The sequence below is a fragment of the Carassius gibelio genome, chromosome B3, assembly GCF_023724105.1.
Source record: "Carassius gibelio isolate Cgi1373 ecotype wild population from Czech Republic chromosome B3, carGib1.2-hapl.c, whole genome shotgun sequence".
Classification (NCBI taxonomy): domain Eukaryota; kingdom Metazoa; phylum Chordata; class Actinopteri; order Cypriniformes; family Cyprinidae; genus Carassius; species Carassius gibelio.
Genome location: NC_068398.1, coordinates 1,675,706 through 1,691,501, shown reverse-complemented (window position 1 = coordinate 1,691,501; position 15,796 = coordinate 1,675,706). Strand labels below are relative to the sequence as shown.

The 15,796-nt window shown below is 36.7% G+C and overlaps 1 protein-coding gene across 3 annotated transcripts in view; it reads left to right on the top strand.

Moving 5' to 3' along the window:
* LOC127952167 (uncharacterized) overlaps window positions 1–13,676 on the top strand; it is a 42,110-nt gene extending 28,434 nt beyond the window's left edge. For 2 of the 3 annotated variants that reach the window (XM_052550530.1, XM_052550531.1), the window contains 4 exons: window positions 10,845–10,914; window positions 11,224–11,286; window positions 11,370–12,042; window positions 12,149–13,676. In XM_052550530.1, coding sequence (XP_052406490.1) covers window positions 11,471–12,042; window positions 12,149–13,208 — 1,632 coding nt within the window. In that variant the 5' untranslated portion in view covers window positions 10,845–10,914; window positions 11,224–11,286; window positions 11,370–11,470 and the 3' untranslated portion in view covers window positions 13,209–13,676. The remainder of the gene's footprint in view (window positions 1–10,844; window positions 10,915–11,223; window positions 11,287–11,369; window positions 12,043–12,148) is intronic. The other variant, XM_052550533.1, reaches the window with a different exon arrangement.
* Window positions 13,677–15,796: the final 2,120 nt, after the last annotated feature.

The following is a 15,796-nucleotide window of genomic DNA, read 5'->3' as shown; positions in this document are numbered from 1 at the left end:
TGCCCCAAACTTGACATGTTTGATGAGACTCCTGTCCTGAACAGTTTGACATGACCATATTCAGTTATAGTCATAGCGCCACCTATTGGCAACAGGAAGTGACATATTTTACGCTGCGACAAACTACTCCTAGAAATTTTTGACATCAATGTCTTTTTTGTCGTCAGTCTAATCTAAAGGCCTGTACGATGTTAAATTGAGAAGATCTTGAGTTTTCGTTAAAGGGCGTGTCCATGGCGCCATGTCAAAGTTCGATGTCTCGCCATGGGAGTAGAAGTTGTTGTAACTCAGTCATAAAATATCAGATCTTGCCCAAACTTCAAATGTTTGATAAGAGTACTGACCTGAACACATCTGGAGGCTAATATTCCATTGGGTGTGGCAAAATGGCTCGATAGCGCCACCTATACATTTTCAATGGAGTGCGCCTCGAGCTACATGTCATATACATGTAGGAAAATCGGTAAACATATGTAACACACCAATAGCTACAAAAAAGTCTCTTGGTACGAAACCCGAATCCCAACAGGAAGTCGGTTATTTTTAATTTTCCCTGCAAAATTGGTGTTGTTTTTGTCATTTTCAGGGGTTGTATTTTAACGAACTCCTCCTAGAGATTTATTTAGATCAACACCAAACTTGGTCAGTGTAATCTAAAGCCCTTTGCCATGTTAAATTGCGAAGGAATTGAGGTTTCGTTAAAGGGCGTGTCCATGGCGGCCTGACAAATTTCGATGATTCGCCATGAAAAATGATGGTGCTATAATTCACACATACAATGTCCAATCCGCCCCAAACTTCACATTTTTGATAAGACTCTACACCTGAACAGATCTACATGCCAATATTCAGTTATAGTCATAGCGCCACCTATTGGCAATTGGAAGTGACATATTTTACACTGTGACAAACTACTCCTAGAAATTTTATGACATCAATGTCTTTTTTGTGGTCAGTCTAATCTAAAGACCTGTGTGATGTTTAGTTGTGAAGATCTTGAGTTTTTGTTAAAAGGCATGTCCAGGTCGCTATGACGAAGTTCGATGTCTCGCCATGGGAATAAAAGATGTTATAACTCAGGCATAAAATGTCCGATCTTGCCCAAACTTCACATGTGTGATAAGGGTCCTGGCTTGAACACATCTGAAGGCCAATATTCCATTATAACGATAGCGCCACCTGCTGGCAACAGGAAGATTGGCACACATATGGAATAAACTTTGATACATTGCACTTATATTTATGAGTTTAAATGCATATTTCTCAACGTTCACCTTTTTACTAAAGCCACACGATGGCGGTGAGCCCGGGTGCGAGGGCCCGTTCATCGCTGCTTGCAGCTTTAATTAGGGCCCGAGCACCGATGGTGTGAGGACCCTCTTGGAATTGCTCCGTTTATTATTATTATTATTATTATTATTATTATTATTATTATTATTATTATTATTATTATTATTATTATTCTTCTCCAAAATGAATCGCATTTTTGAGGTCCTAAACATGTAAAGTCATGAAGTCATGAAACTTTGCACACACCTCAGAACTGGCGAAAATTTACGTCTGATATGGGTTTCAGAAGTGGGTGTGGCAAAATGGCTCAACAGCGCCACCTATACACGTTCAACGGTGTGCGCCTCGAGCTACGTTTCATGTACATGTATGAAAATCGGTATACTCATGTAACTCTCCAATACCTACAAAAAAGTCTCTTGGAGCAAAATCCGAAACCCAACAGGAAGTCGGTTATTACTAATATTATGAGCAAATTTTGTGTCATTTTTGTCATTTCCATGCGTTGTATTTTAACGAACTCCTCCTAGAGATTCATTCAGATCAACACCAAATTTGGTATGCCTAATCTGAAGGCCTTTGCGATGTTAAATTGCGAAGCTTTTGAGTTTTCGTTAATGGGCGTGTCCGTGGCGGCCTGGTGAATTTCGATGATTCGCCATGAAACAGGAAGTTGCTTTAACTCAGACATACAATGACCAATCTGCCCCAAACTTCACATGTTTGATGAGACTCCTGACCTGAACAGATTGACATGCCCATATTCAGTTATAGTCATAGCGCCACCTATTGGCAACAGGAAGTGACATATTTTACACTGCGATGAACTACTCCTAGAAATTTTATGACATCAGTGTATTTTTTATGGTCAGTCTAATCTAAAGGCCTGTGAGATGTTAAGTTGTGAAGATCTTGAGTTTTCGTTAAGAGGCGTGTCCATGGCGCCGTCACGAAGTTCGATGTCTCGCCATGGGAATAAAATATGTTATAACTCAGGCATAAAATGTCCGATCTTCCCCAAACTGCACATGTGTGATAAGAGTCCTGGCCTGAACACATCTGAAGGCCAAAATTCCATCAGGTTTGGCAAAATGGCTCGATAGCGCCACCTATACACGTTCAACAGAGTGCGCCTCGAGCTATGTTTCACGTACATGTACAAAAATTGGTACACACATGTAACACACCAATACCTACAAAAAAGTCTCTTGGTACGAAATTCAAATCCCAACAGGAAGTCGGTTATTTTGAATTTTCTCTGCAAAATTGACGTTGTTTTTGCCATTTTCAGGGGTTGTACTTTAACAAACTCCTCCTAGAGATTTATTCAGATCAACACCAAACCTGTTCAGTGTAATCTTAAGCCCTTTGCGATGTTAAATTGCGGAGGTCTTTAGATTTCGTTAAAGGGCGTGTCCATGGCGGCCTGACAAATTTCGATGTTTCGCCATGAAAAAGGAAGTTGCTGTAACTCAGACATACAATGTCCAATCTGCCCCAAACTTCACATGTTAGATAAAACTTCTGCCCTTAACAGATCTACATGCCCACATTCAGTTATAGTCATAGCGCCACCTATTGGCAACAGGAAGTGACATGTTTTACGCTGCGACAAACTACTCCTATAATTTTTTTGAGATTAACATATATTTTGTGGTCAGTCTAATCTAAAGGCCTGTGCAATGTTAACTTTTGGAGATCTTGAGTTTTTGTTAAAGGGCGTTTCCATGGCGCCATGACAAAATTTGATGTCTTGCCACAGCAAGAGAAGTTGTTGTAACTCAAGCATAAAATGTTCAATCTTCCCCAAACTTCACATGTTCGATAAGAGTCCTGGCCTGAACACATCTGAAGGCCAATATTCCATTGTAATGATAGCGCCACCTGCTGACAACGGTAAGATTGGCACATATATGGGATATACTTTGATATATTCCACTTATATTTAGGACATTAAATGCATATCTCAACGTTCACCTTTTTACTAAAGCAACACGATGGCGGTGAGCCCAGGTGCGAGGGCCCGTTCATCGCTGCTTGCAGCTTTAATTATTATTATTCTTCTTCTCCAAAATGAATCGCATTTTTGAGGGCCTAAACATGCTCGAAAAGTCATGAAACTTTGCACACACCTCAGAACTGGCGAAAATGTACGTCTGATATGGGTTTCAGAAGTGGGTGTGGCAAAATGGCTCAACAGCGCCACCTATACACGTTCAACGGTGTGCGCCTCGAGCTACGTTTCATGTACATGTATGAAAATCGGTATACTCATGTAACTCTCCAATACCTACAAAAAAGTCTCTTGGAGCAAAATCCGAAATCCAACAGGAAGTCGGTTATTTCTAATATTATGAGCAAATTTTGTGTCATTTTTGTCATTTCCATGCGTTGTATTTTAACGAACTCCTCCTAGAGATTCACTCAGATCAACACCAAATTTGGTATGCCTAATCTAAAGGCCTTTGCGATGTTAAATTGCGAAGCTTTTGAGTTTTCGTTTAAGGGCCTGTGTGTGGCGGCCTGGCGAATTTTGATGATTCGCCATGAAACAGGAAGTTGCTGTAACTCAGACATACATTGTCCAATCTGCCCCAAACTTCACATGGTTGATAAGACTCTGGACCTGAATAGATTGACATGCCCATATTCAGTTACAGTCATAGCGCCACCTGTTGGTAACAGGAAGTGACATATTTTACGCTGCGATGAACTACTCCTAGAAATTTTATGACATCAATGTCTTTTTTGTGGTCAGTCTGATCTAAAGGCCTGTGTGATGTTAAGTTGTGAAGATCTTGAGTTTTCATTAGAAGGCGTGTCCATGGCGCCGTGACGAAGTTCGATGTCTCGCCATGGGAATAAAAGATGTTATAACTCTGGCATAAAATGTCCGATCTTCCCCAAACTTCACATGTGTGATAAGAGTCCTGGCCTGAACACATCTGAAGGCCAATATTCCATTGGGTGTGGCAAAATGGCTCGATAGCGCCACCTATACACATTCAACAGAGTGCGCCTCGAGCTATGTTTCACGTACATGTACAAAAATCGGTACACACATGTAACACACCAATACCTACAAAAAAGTCTCTTGGTAGGAAATCTGAATCCCAACAGGAAGTCGGTTATTTAGAATTTTCTCTGCAAAATTGGCATTGTTTTTGCCATTTTCAGGGGTTGTACTTTAACGAACTCCTCCTAGAGATTTATTCAGATCAACACCAAACTTGGTCAGTTAAATCTAAAGGCCTTTGCGATGTTAAATTGCGAAGATCTTGAGGTTTCGTTAAAGGGCGTGTCCATGGCAGCCTGACAAATTTCGATGTTTCGCCATGAAAAAGGAAGTTGCTGTAACTCAGACATACAATGTCCAATCTGCCTCAAACTTCACATGTTAGATAAGACTTCTGCCCTTAACAGATCTACATGCCCATATTCAGTCATAGTCATAGCACCACCTGCTGGCAACAGGAAGTGTCATGTTTTACACTGCAAAGAACTACTCCAAGAAATTTTATGACATCAACATTTTATTTTGGTCAGTCTAATCTAAAGGTCTTTGCAATGTTCAATTGTGGAGATCTTTAGATTTTGTTAAAGGGCGTGTCCATGGCGCCATGACAAAATTTGATGTCTCGCCACAGGAAGAGAAGTTGTTGTAACTCAGGCTTGAAATGTTCAATATTCCCCAAAATTCACATGTTCGATAAGACTGCTAGCCTGAACACATCTGAAAACCAATATTCCATTATAATGATAGCGCCACCTATTGGCAACCGGAAAATTGGCACATATAAGTGACTTTGACATATTCCACTTATATAAATGATTTGAAATGCATATTTCTCACCTTCACCTTTTTACTAAAGCCACACGATTGCGGTAAGCCCGGGTGCGAGGGCCCGTTCATCGCTGCTTGCAGCTTTAATTAGGGCCCGAGCACCGATGGTGTGAGGACCCTATTGGAATTGCTCCGTTTATTAGGGCCCGAGCACCGATGGTGTGAGGACCCTATTGGAATTGCTCCCATTTCTTATTATTATTAGGGCTCAAGCCTGGAGGGCGAGAGCCCTATTGTTTTCCTTAGGATTATTTGTTATTATTATTATTATTATTATTATTATTATTTATTATTATTATTTTTCTTCAAGGTTTCGGGGGCTTTTGGGGCCCTTAACATGCTTAAAAAGTCTTGAAAATTGGCACACACATTGGAACCTGCGGCCATTAGGGCCGGGCAGAGACTGATACACGGGCGTGGCACAGGGGCTCTACAGCGCCCCCTGGAATATGGAGGGCCATATATCATACATACTTGCACGTAGACGTACGAAACTCGGTACACATATAGAACTCATCGTATTGCATATCATAGGCTCCGCCCAACAGGAAGTTGGCTATTTGGGGTTTATTATTCATATTTGTCGTCAAAGTTGTGGGGGCTTTTGGGGTCCTTAACATACTCAAAAACTCTTGAAAGTTTGCGCACAATTTGGAATCTGTGGCCTTTAGGAGCCTGCAGAGGCTGGGACACGGGCATGGCACAGGGGCTCTACAGCGCCCCCTGGAACACAGTCATAAATGTTGATGTATAGCTCACACATACTTGCACGTATTAATATGAAACTCAGTACACATATAGATCTCATCGTGCCGAACAACTTGCGTATTGCATGTCATAGGCTCCGCCCAACAGGAAGTCAGCTATTTAGAGTTATGTAAAAAGCGCATGCTCTGGAATTTGAAATACTTGTCATAAGTTTTTTACTCGATTGCCGCCAAACTCGGTCAACATGATCTCAAGACACTGGGGATGAAAAATTGCCAGGGGATTTTTGATATCTCAAACGGTTTGCTCGTGGCGAGGCGTTGAAATTATGGCGAGAAATGAGAAACAGGAATTGTCTAATACCATCCACATACATTTCCTGATTTTAATCAAACTTCATCAGATTATTCTTTGTATGATGTCGATCGCATATATGTGACTATTAGGAGTCAAAGTTATAGCGCCACCAACTGGCAGCAGGAAGTGTGTCATTTTCAAAATGCTTTGTATTCAGCATCTTATTTTTACTCGATTTGCTTCAAACTTCATCAGAATAATGTTAAAACACAGCCTATATTAATCTGCTAGGGGGATATTGATATCTAAAAATATTGTTGCCGTGGCAACATGTCAAACTTGAATACTTCTCAGGTGATTTTAAGGCATATAACATACTTAGAATTTCATGAAATTCAGAACACATATCAGTATTTATGATAACTAGACACTGGCAAAAGTTCATAAGAGGGCGTGGAAGAGGCACTCTATAGCGCCACCTTTTGTCAAAAGTGGGAGGGTTAGTTTTAGCTACAGATACCAAACTCGGTACAAAAATTGTTCTTATCAAGACGGACAACTTTCTAATTCACAGTCATCAGCTACGATCAACAGGAAGTCAGCTATTTTGATTTGAATGTGGATTTTTTTTTACATTTAGCTGTGAATTAATGCATACTGCTCAGAGGAGAGTAACACTATACACACCAAACTTTGTCTACATGATGCCAAAACATTTTAAACAACTTAAATTGCCAAAGGATTTTGGATAGCTTGAACGGTTTTGTCGTGGAGATTTTTTAAATGACAGTAAAAATTGAATTATTAATTGTCCTGCATTTTTAAATTCCAAACACTTCAAAACCTTTTTTCATACAGAAAAAAAGTCATTCTGAGTAAATATGGATAGTTTCACGACTTTACAACACTGTATGGATAACAGAAAATTAAAAAACTGTCAGACATCTCATCTCACTCTGTCCATCTGTTTGAGTGTGTGTGCTTAGACTTCCATTGTCTGAGAGAAAATGCGCCCCTACAGGTGCAATTCCTGAAAGGGAAATTCGACTGAAAGGGAGGAGACTCTCTTTTAGTTTCATTTTTAAATCGGTTAAAATACAAATAAATACTTAGATTTAATTCACACTGACAAGCTAAACCAACATATATGATTATTACCAGGTCAGGGCTCATTAATAATTGATGTGTGGTCAGTGATACGTGAGAAACACTAGAGATGAATCACGGCTCTGAGCAGGAGCGTGTGGAATGATGAGCTCAGAAAAAACGAGTTTATTCTTGTTTTATAGCTTTTAAAATTAAAATATTAAAGCGATATTACACAATTCACCAATTAGAACACACCAGGAGCTACATTCAGATGTTTTTGAACTGTTTGTGTGAAAATTAAATATTTGTGCCTGCCTATCTGAAATCACTGCCTCCGATCAGCGCGCACAGTGTCACAAGTTCAAAACAAACGAATTTATTCTTGTTTAAGAGCTTTTTCAAATAAAATATTGTCATAAATGCACACAATACACCCATTATAACACAACACGTCCTAAATGCAGGTGTTTGTGACCCGTTTAAGTGTGCAAGACTATTTGAAAGCGTGACTGGCAGAATAACATATCTCTCGAGCTGCAGGATTCTGCCTTTCGTCGTAAGAACGAACACATCACGGACAAGATTATTTCAAAATACATAATAGCTTGGCGAATATAAACGAAAACAGCCACGTGAACATAAACTGTTGAGAAATAAATCTGAAGTGGATCTACTGGATTTGAATATTAAGTGACCGCATATACCAGCTGCTTCTGTCTTCAATTTTAATCTACATATAAAAAAGGAAACTCATTCATCTTGGCGGCTTTTTTAATGTGTGTACGTATTTATTTATTATTTTGCTCTAACAAGAATTAATCTATATTTAATTAAATCAATTACATTTTATTTTACATTTGATTTGTCCATTTCTGCATCTAAACGCCTAAAAACCTAAAACATGCTCTATTATACTATTGTTAGCAATTTCTTTATCGTCCAATTTATCTGGTGTACACTTTTATTTTCATAATAAACTTGTTTCTTAGATTATACACAGTTACAGTGGTCTATAATAAATATTAACAGGTTTTATTCAAGCTGTTTAGAATGATTGCAGTAGGCTAATTTGTTTTTATGTAAATCCCAAAAAATAAATTAAATAAATAAAAAACATTGGAAAACAATAACTGTTGAACTTTTTATACATTTTGTATAATTTCATAGTTTATGCATTATAATTATAAAAACAAAAAAATTTAGCCACTCACATAGAAATCTTAGGCCTTATCCTTTTCTGACAGTTTTAGGGATTTTTAAAAATCCTAAAAAACCTTATTTGTGCTGCAAATAATAATTTCAAGTATTATATTTCAAAGATTATTTCAAAATACATAATAGCTTGGCTAATATAAACGAAAACAGCCACGTGAACATAAACTGTTGAGAAATAAATCTGAAGTGGATCTACTGGATTTGAATATTAAAGTGACCACATTTACCACTTGCTTCTGTCTTCAATTTTAATCTATATAAAAGAGGAAACTCATTCTTGGCTGCTTTTTTAATGTGTGCGTATTTATTTATTTACTTTTTTATACATTTTTTATAATTTCATAGTTTGTGTATTACAATTGTAAAAACAAAATCTCATGGATGTAACAGTAAATCTGTTCAGCTCACAGATCATAAGCTGTAATGCAAGCAGAACTTTCACAAATGCTTATGAGTCATTTAAGGATTTGATAACACTGTAAAATAATGTCTAATTTGTTAACATTAGCAAATGCATTGATAACACTTTATAATAACTGCACTCATTAGTAAATACTCAGTTCATGCTTTATAAAGCCTTGTCCCAATATTAATAGTCAGTAGTAAGCAGTTTATAAATACAGCTATAAATAGCTCATTTATTAAAAAGGAGAGTAAAGGGTCAGTTATCTTCCTATGAAAAATAAAAGATAAAAATAAACAAACAACAACACAGATTGATACAGAACTCAGAAATTTTATTGTGGATTTATGATCAAATCAGCCTGTAAATGAATTCATACTCCTCCTCATACTACTCCATACTCCTTTTTCAACATGATGCCAATATACTGAGATGTTAAATTGTGAATGGGTTTAGGATAGCTTAAATGGTGTTGCCATAGAGATTTATTAAAGTAACATAAAAAATACAATTGTTATTTTACTATATCTTTAAAATTTTTCATTCTAACTCTTCATAATTTTTTATATAAGTAGAAGTCATCATTTGAAGGAAGCACAGTAAGTTTCATAGCTTTATCATTTTCAAGAGCCAGCATAAAATGAAAACTATCATAACTTATAAATCAAGCTTGCAATTCTTAGTACCTATAATGGCCACCAGAGGGAGCTATAGGATTACTTTTAAATAATTATTGTAGAAACGAGTATGATTTAAATCATTTATAGAAATCTTTCAAAAAAATAATATGAATTGTATATATTTTACTGATAAAATGACCCTCACTTAATTAGAATAACAAGCTGAAGTATTGTGAACTGTATATTAAGAATAATTCTTTATAGGCTTTATGGACAGATACGTTTTGAGTGACTCTTGAAGGATCAGCACCACATCCTCTTTTACCACTGTTTAAAGAATTAATCTTACAGAACAGGTGTGAATGAATTTTGGATAGCTTGAATGGTTTTGTCGTGGTGATTTTTTGAAATAATAGTAAAAAAGGAACCAGTAAATGTCTTTTATTTTTTTTAAAGTGCAGCTTCTAAACACTTCAAAAGAAAATGTACACATAGAAGACCAGTCATTCTGAGGCATATTTCCTCAGAATGACTGGTCTCATGACCATAGTTTCATGACTATACAACACTATATGGATGATAGAAAATTAAAAAACTATCATACATCTAATGTCACTTAGTCCCACTGTCACTGTGGGTAATGTGTGTGTGTGTGTGTGTGTGTGTTTGTGTGTGTGTGTGTGTTAAGTGAATTAGGTGTGAAACTATCAGGGAGCATTTAGTCTCCAGCGCCAACATTTTACAGAACTGCCACTTTCCTGGAGTCTCCAGAATTACTCGGTGTCCGGCTCTCAGAGACTTAAGATCCCAAAAAATGATTTAATTAGAATACCATGAAGTATTGTGAAATACTATATATTAAGACTTTATATATAGGCTTTATGAACAGATTAGAGTGACTCGTGAAGGACCAGCACCACCTCCTCTTGTTCGATGGTTTGAGGAATATATCTTCCAGAATCCAGGATTAAGATTTAGGAGCTCATTTTTATTCCACCTCCTTTCCTGAAAGTCTGTCTTGCAGAATTGACTAAACATGTATCTTCACATTAATTCCTAATTATTTTGCAATTCTTTTTGTCAGTTCTTCTTGACCTGTTTTTTTCTTCTTCTTTTCTGACCTCATGACCCAGTCAGCATTTTTGTACAATGGTCAAGTCTTAACTTATCCATTTCTGTATTGCATTTGTGTTTGATATTTCTCATGGGTATTTCATAATTTTTGACTTTACAGTTTGAGTTAAAACTCTTTTTTAGCGCATTTCATCTGTAAAAGACTGGAGGATTTACTGGAGGACAGGCATGAATAAACATCTTTGCAGAATTGTGACCGAGAATCTATTGTTATCTATCTAAGACATGTATATCAATTCCACAGATTTCTCTGGGACATTTACCTGTACTGAATTCTGCCAGATTTTCGATGTTTTTCTGCTAGAATCGCCAAGGTAATGACTTTATCCACTTCTGTTGTAATACAAACCTACTTTTATTCTTCTAATCCACATTTCTTATATTAAATATATGGCTTAACAGTTTCACATGACATGTTAAGATTTGAAGAATGTAAAATATGCTACAAACAAGCAGCTTAAATTTAATGTATGATAACATGTTTTGGTTTCCAAAATCAGATGAAGTAAGTAATAAATATATAAATATTTTTGAAATATTTTAGTGAAAGGGAAAATACACACTGCTGCTAAATAAATTGTTTTACTGGTCTAAATATGTATGTGTGTGTGTGTGTGTTGTAGAGCAGAAGTGAGGTAAAAGCAAAGCTGCATAAATTCATATCTGACAGATCACAACAAATTGATGTAAGTAAATTTTTCTATTTCTGTTGAATGAGTTCTAATTTAAGGAGAATTTAGAGTGATTTTTTTTACATGAATTTATCCAGGAAGAAGAGAAGATCCTTAGTTGAAGCTCTTGAAGAAGTAATAAAACCAGATTGAGTCAAGGGTGATTTGTTCCTTAACTTTGTTCTTCTGCTGCATCAAGATGAGTTCCAATGGTAAAACCACTCTTGAGAAAGGAGGAAGAGACCCACCTAATGTCAGTTTAGATTTAGTCATTTATGATTTGTTATCATATTTTAATACGTTTAAGTTTGTGCGTGATGCTAAAATAAAGGCTGAAAATAAATATGGCATTAAAAAGGAGCATGATAACTGCTGGCCAGCTGATGACATCAAACGAGCCTGGGGGAAAACACAGAGAATGGAGAAAACATCCTACAGAAGACAACAGTGGACAATTGTGATAATGATGCAGGTGATAGAAAGACAAATAAAAAGAAAAGAACTGTTTGATCTGATGGAGGCTGGGAATTTAGTTAAAAGATGTGCAGAGTTGAGTATGAAGGATACGTCTGACCAAGTGAAAGCTACATCAGAGAATAAAAGAAGGGACGATGGTCGTCAGTCAACTTCTGTAAATCCAAAACGCAAGAAAGAAATCTCAGAAGACAGCTCCTCTCAAATCACAGCTGGACGGGGCAGAATGGGAGCTGCTGGGGGAGAGAAGCAGCATTCTGAAGAAATCCAAACATCGTGTTTCTCTGAACCTTTAATGTAAGTGGTCAAGAGTAAGACTGCTTATTATAATATTAATAATACTGTAGATCTTGTATTTTTCGACTCACTGCTAGATTCCATCACCTCTAAATTTATCTTTCAGAGAGATGCTCAATCAAATCCCTGAAATGGAGTGTCACATTGATTTGGCTCAGGAGATGCTTGGATCTCAAATATACACACGAGGCACCATCTGTATGGAGTATACACAGAGCCAAAAGCAGGACACGAAGACACAGGAGTTTATTCTCCTATGCACAAAAGACATAGGAGTAACTAAGAATTTTTCCACAGGAAAACACAAATCGGGTGACAACAAGAACAAACGACAGAAGAAGAAGGCTACTTCAACTATAGACAGGAGCCTTAACCAGGAGAGGAAACCTGCTTTTCAGAGGAAACCACCACCCAAGTCTAAAACAAAAGTAAAGAAATTTCAGTTCCGCCTTCCTAAAATAATGATGTCTAATGTGCGTTCTCTTCCGAACAAAATAGAGGAGCTCCGAGAAATGATGGAAGATGTGGAAAACATTAATTCCGATCTGATGTTCTTCACAGAGACATGGTTGAACGAGAACTCGCCCAGCATTAGCTTCGAGGGATATAGGTCTTACCGGGTTGATCGTGATGCACGGCTAACTCATAAATGTAAAGGAGGGGGATTGATGGTGCTTGTGAATGAGGCCTGGGCGACTGATGTGGAGGTGGAAAACATCATTATAACTCCTGATTATGAGTTAATGGTCGTGTCCATTAGACCACATGACCACCCTGAGGATGCGCCACCACTTACCTACATCCATGTGTATATCCCTCCAAGAACTAAGATGAGTCAAGCCGCCAGAGACATCGCTGGTTTTTACAATGATGTTCTGAAGCAGTATCCTAATGGACCGGTTTTCTTGTTGGGTGATTTCAACCACTGTGACTTCACTGATCTCTTAGACCTGGAGCAATATGTCACATGCCCAACCAGATACAGTAACACCCTGGATCAGTGCTATGGGAATGTGCCAGGGGCTTATAGATCTGAATGCAGTCCCCCACTTGGCCGGTCAGACCACAATGTCATTCATTTGATTCCTAAAAAGAAGTCGGATGGAAGTGACCCTTCCAAAGATGAGAATTGTACACATGACAGTACCAAATCCAGAAAGCAATGAGAGGCTGTGCAGCAGTTCTCTGTTGTTGTCATGCAGCACCAGGGTTTAGTTCCACTGTGTGCTGTGCTACTATATGATTTGTTTTGTCCTATAGATGTAGGACAGTCTAACTACTTTCAATTAACTTACTGAGTATAAAAAGCCATTGAGAAAAAAAGAAGACAGGATCATAGTCCGAAATGGTCTGAAAACTGGCACAACAATGAGGAACAACATGTCAACAAATTTAATCTTGACAAACTATATATCATTATAAAGATCTAAGCTGTATGGCACATTTGTGTTATTACCATCTGTATAAGTGGCCATCAGCACATCAGCACTTATTTGCATCGTAATTCATTGTAAATGCTGCATTTCTAGCAATCTCATGATTTTCTGTAATGGGAAAACAAAGTTAAATATTTTTTTCTTATTATTCTTATTGTATTTTCTAGTGCTCAAATAAATCACTTATGTGATGTCTAAGTTTCTGTCTAGTGTTTTATAATGGAACAAAAACTATGCAGTGGTATGTTTACTGACTAAATAGTTTGTAGAAGCCTTCAATACTGTTGGGAAATATATTTTCTTATATTTGGGGGGTGGGGGTGTAGACATAGTCTCATAAAAATATTTGAAGGAGACTCATTTTTCATGATATCTCATTCAGATTTGAAATAGAAACTCATGAGACATGTGGCTTTACTTTTCTAGGTTACTCCAGGACTCATTTCATGTATTTTTATATCTAATAAAAAAAAGATATTTAAGTGTGGTAAAAAAAAAAAAATTCAAGGCACTTCAGTGTCTATAACTTTTAATATTTTTGAGCATTATCAAATCTGGTTGATAAAAAGTAAAGCCCAAAGGGTCTTCTTTTCAAAGACATTGAAATTATGTTTGTAACACACTGAAGTAGTTAAACTGTTACAATTATAAGTTAGGTAGAGCACTTTCAGCTGTGAGTCCCATAATGGGTTGTCAGGTTAACAGGTTAATCAAACAAATAGCTTTGCTAATTATAGTAATACTGCTAAAAAAGATATTTCCGATCACTGAAGTTTACCATTATTACCAAAATTCACCTTTAAATGTGTTGAGGAGCAAGACTCATCAGATCAAAAAAATGTTCATGGTGAAGTCTGGCTGTGAATGGTACCATTAATTACTCACTGAAGAGGAAAACAGCAGAGCATTCAGAAGATGTTGGGTAATAGAAGAGCACTGAAGATAAAACCAGGATGTTACAATTATAATGCCTTGTATACTAAGTCTCCAGGAAGAATGGTTGAATGGGTTCACTGTAAACAATTCAGCTTCTTGAACTCTCTCAGTCTACTTTTATTTGATACTGATAAACACACACCACTTAGTATCTAACTTTGAGTGCAATCCTAATCACAAACCATCATAGCCTGTTAAGTAAAGCAACTGTGTATATATATATATATACATATATATACAGTAATATGCATATAATATTATTATGCAATTGTAACTTTATTTTTTTTTACTTACTAAAGTGTAATATTAACCTTCAATATTATAGTAATGTAGTAACAAATGATTCTCATGTATATTTTACAGCATTTATTTTTCTTGAGAAAATTTGGCATGTACTGTACCCGAAAAATATCCAAAATAATCTACATTGCTTCAAATCTGTTATCAAATCGAATCACAAGCTTGTGAATGAGAATCGAAACGAATTGTTAGAATGAGCTTTTAAGCTGTTTTTTTGTTGTTGTTGTTCAGGTGTTCAGTTCAGTACGAATCATTTCATCATAACTAGATGCGTTGTAAATCAGCGAGTCATTGTGCAGCGTGGAGAATTTAATTGATTATCACCAATCTTTCATGAGATCGCGAGTGATTTAAATGTGAATATGCATTAATTCAGCTCACTCACTAAAAAAATAAAAATAAAACAACACAGATTCAGTATTCCTCAAAATGAAGAAATATAATCCATAATACTTGGAAAATGACGCAAACCTGCAATAATTAAATGTTAAACAACACAAATATCCTTTATGTATTTAATCCCATTCTATTAACCAATGTCTTTGCTTCTGACCTTGGGTGATCCAGTTCCACCATACTAAAACAACAGATAAACATACTCTGAACTGTTTGTGTTATCAGATCTGGGAAGAGTGCCAAATATGGGAGTGAGAAAACAACACACTGAGACTCTTTGCTGCATACCACGAACATTAACCCTGAAGCAGATGAACAAGATGCAGTTGAAGCGTTTCACCAAGAAATGACTATTTTAATCAACTTTATCAATACTAGTTTCAGCCGTACATCAGGTGGGTCAGGTTGCAGGCCCAGACAGGGATGAAGGACATAACACCAGGCCTGATCAGAGTGCTGATGTCAGGCAAACAGCAAACACAGAAAGACTCAATTGTATTTTATTGTTTTAGTTTATAGCACTTTTTACCATGCAAATTGTGTCAAAGCAGCACAGTAGGTTTTTATTGGTTTATATGATTTCTACCACTTATGCATTATTCTTTCTTCTTCCTATATTCAATTATCTGTTTTAATATATTATTCTATTGTATTTTAATAGTGTTCATTTTTGAGTATTCTTATTC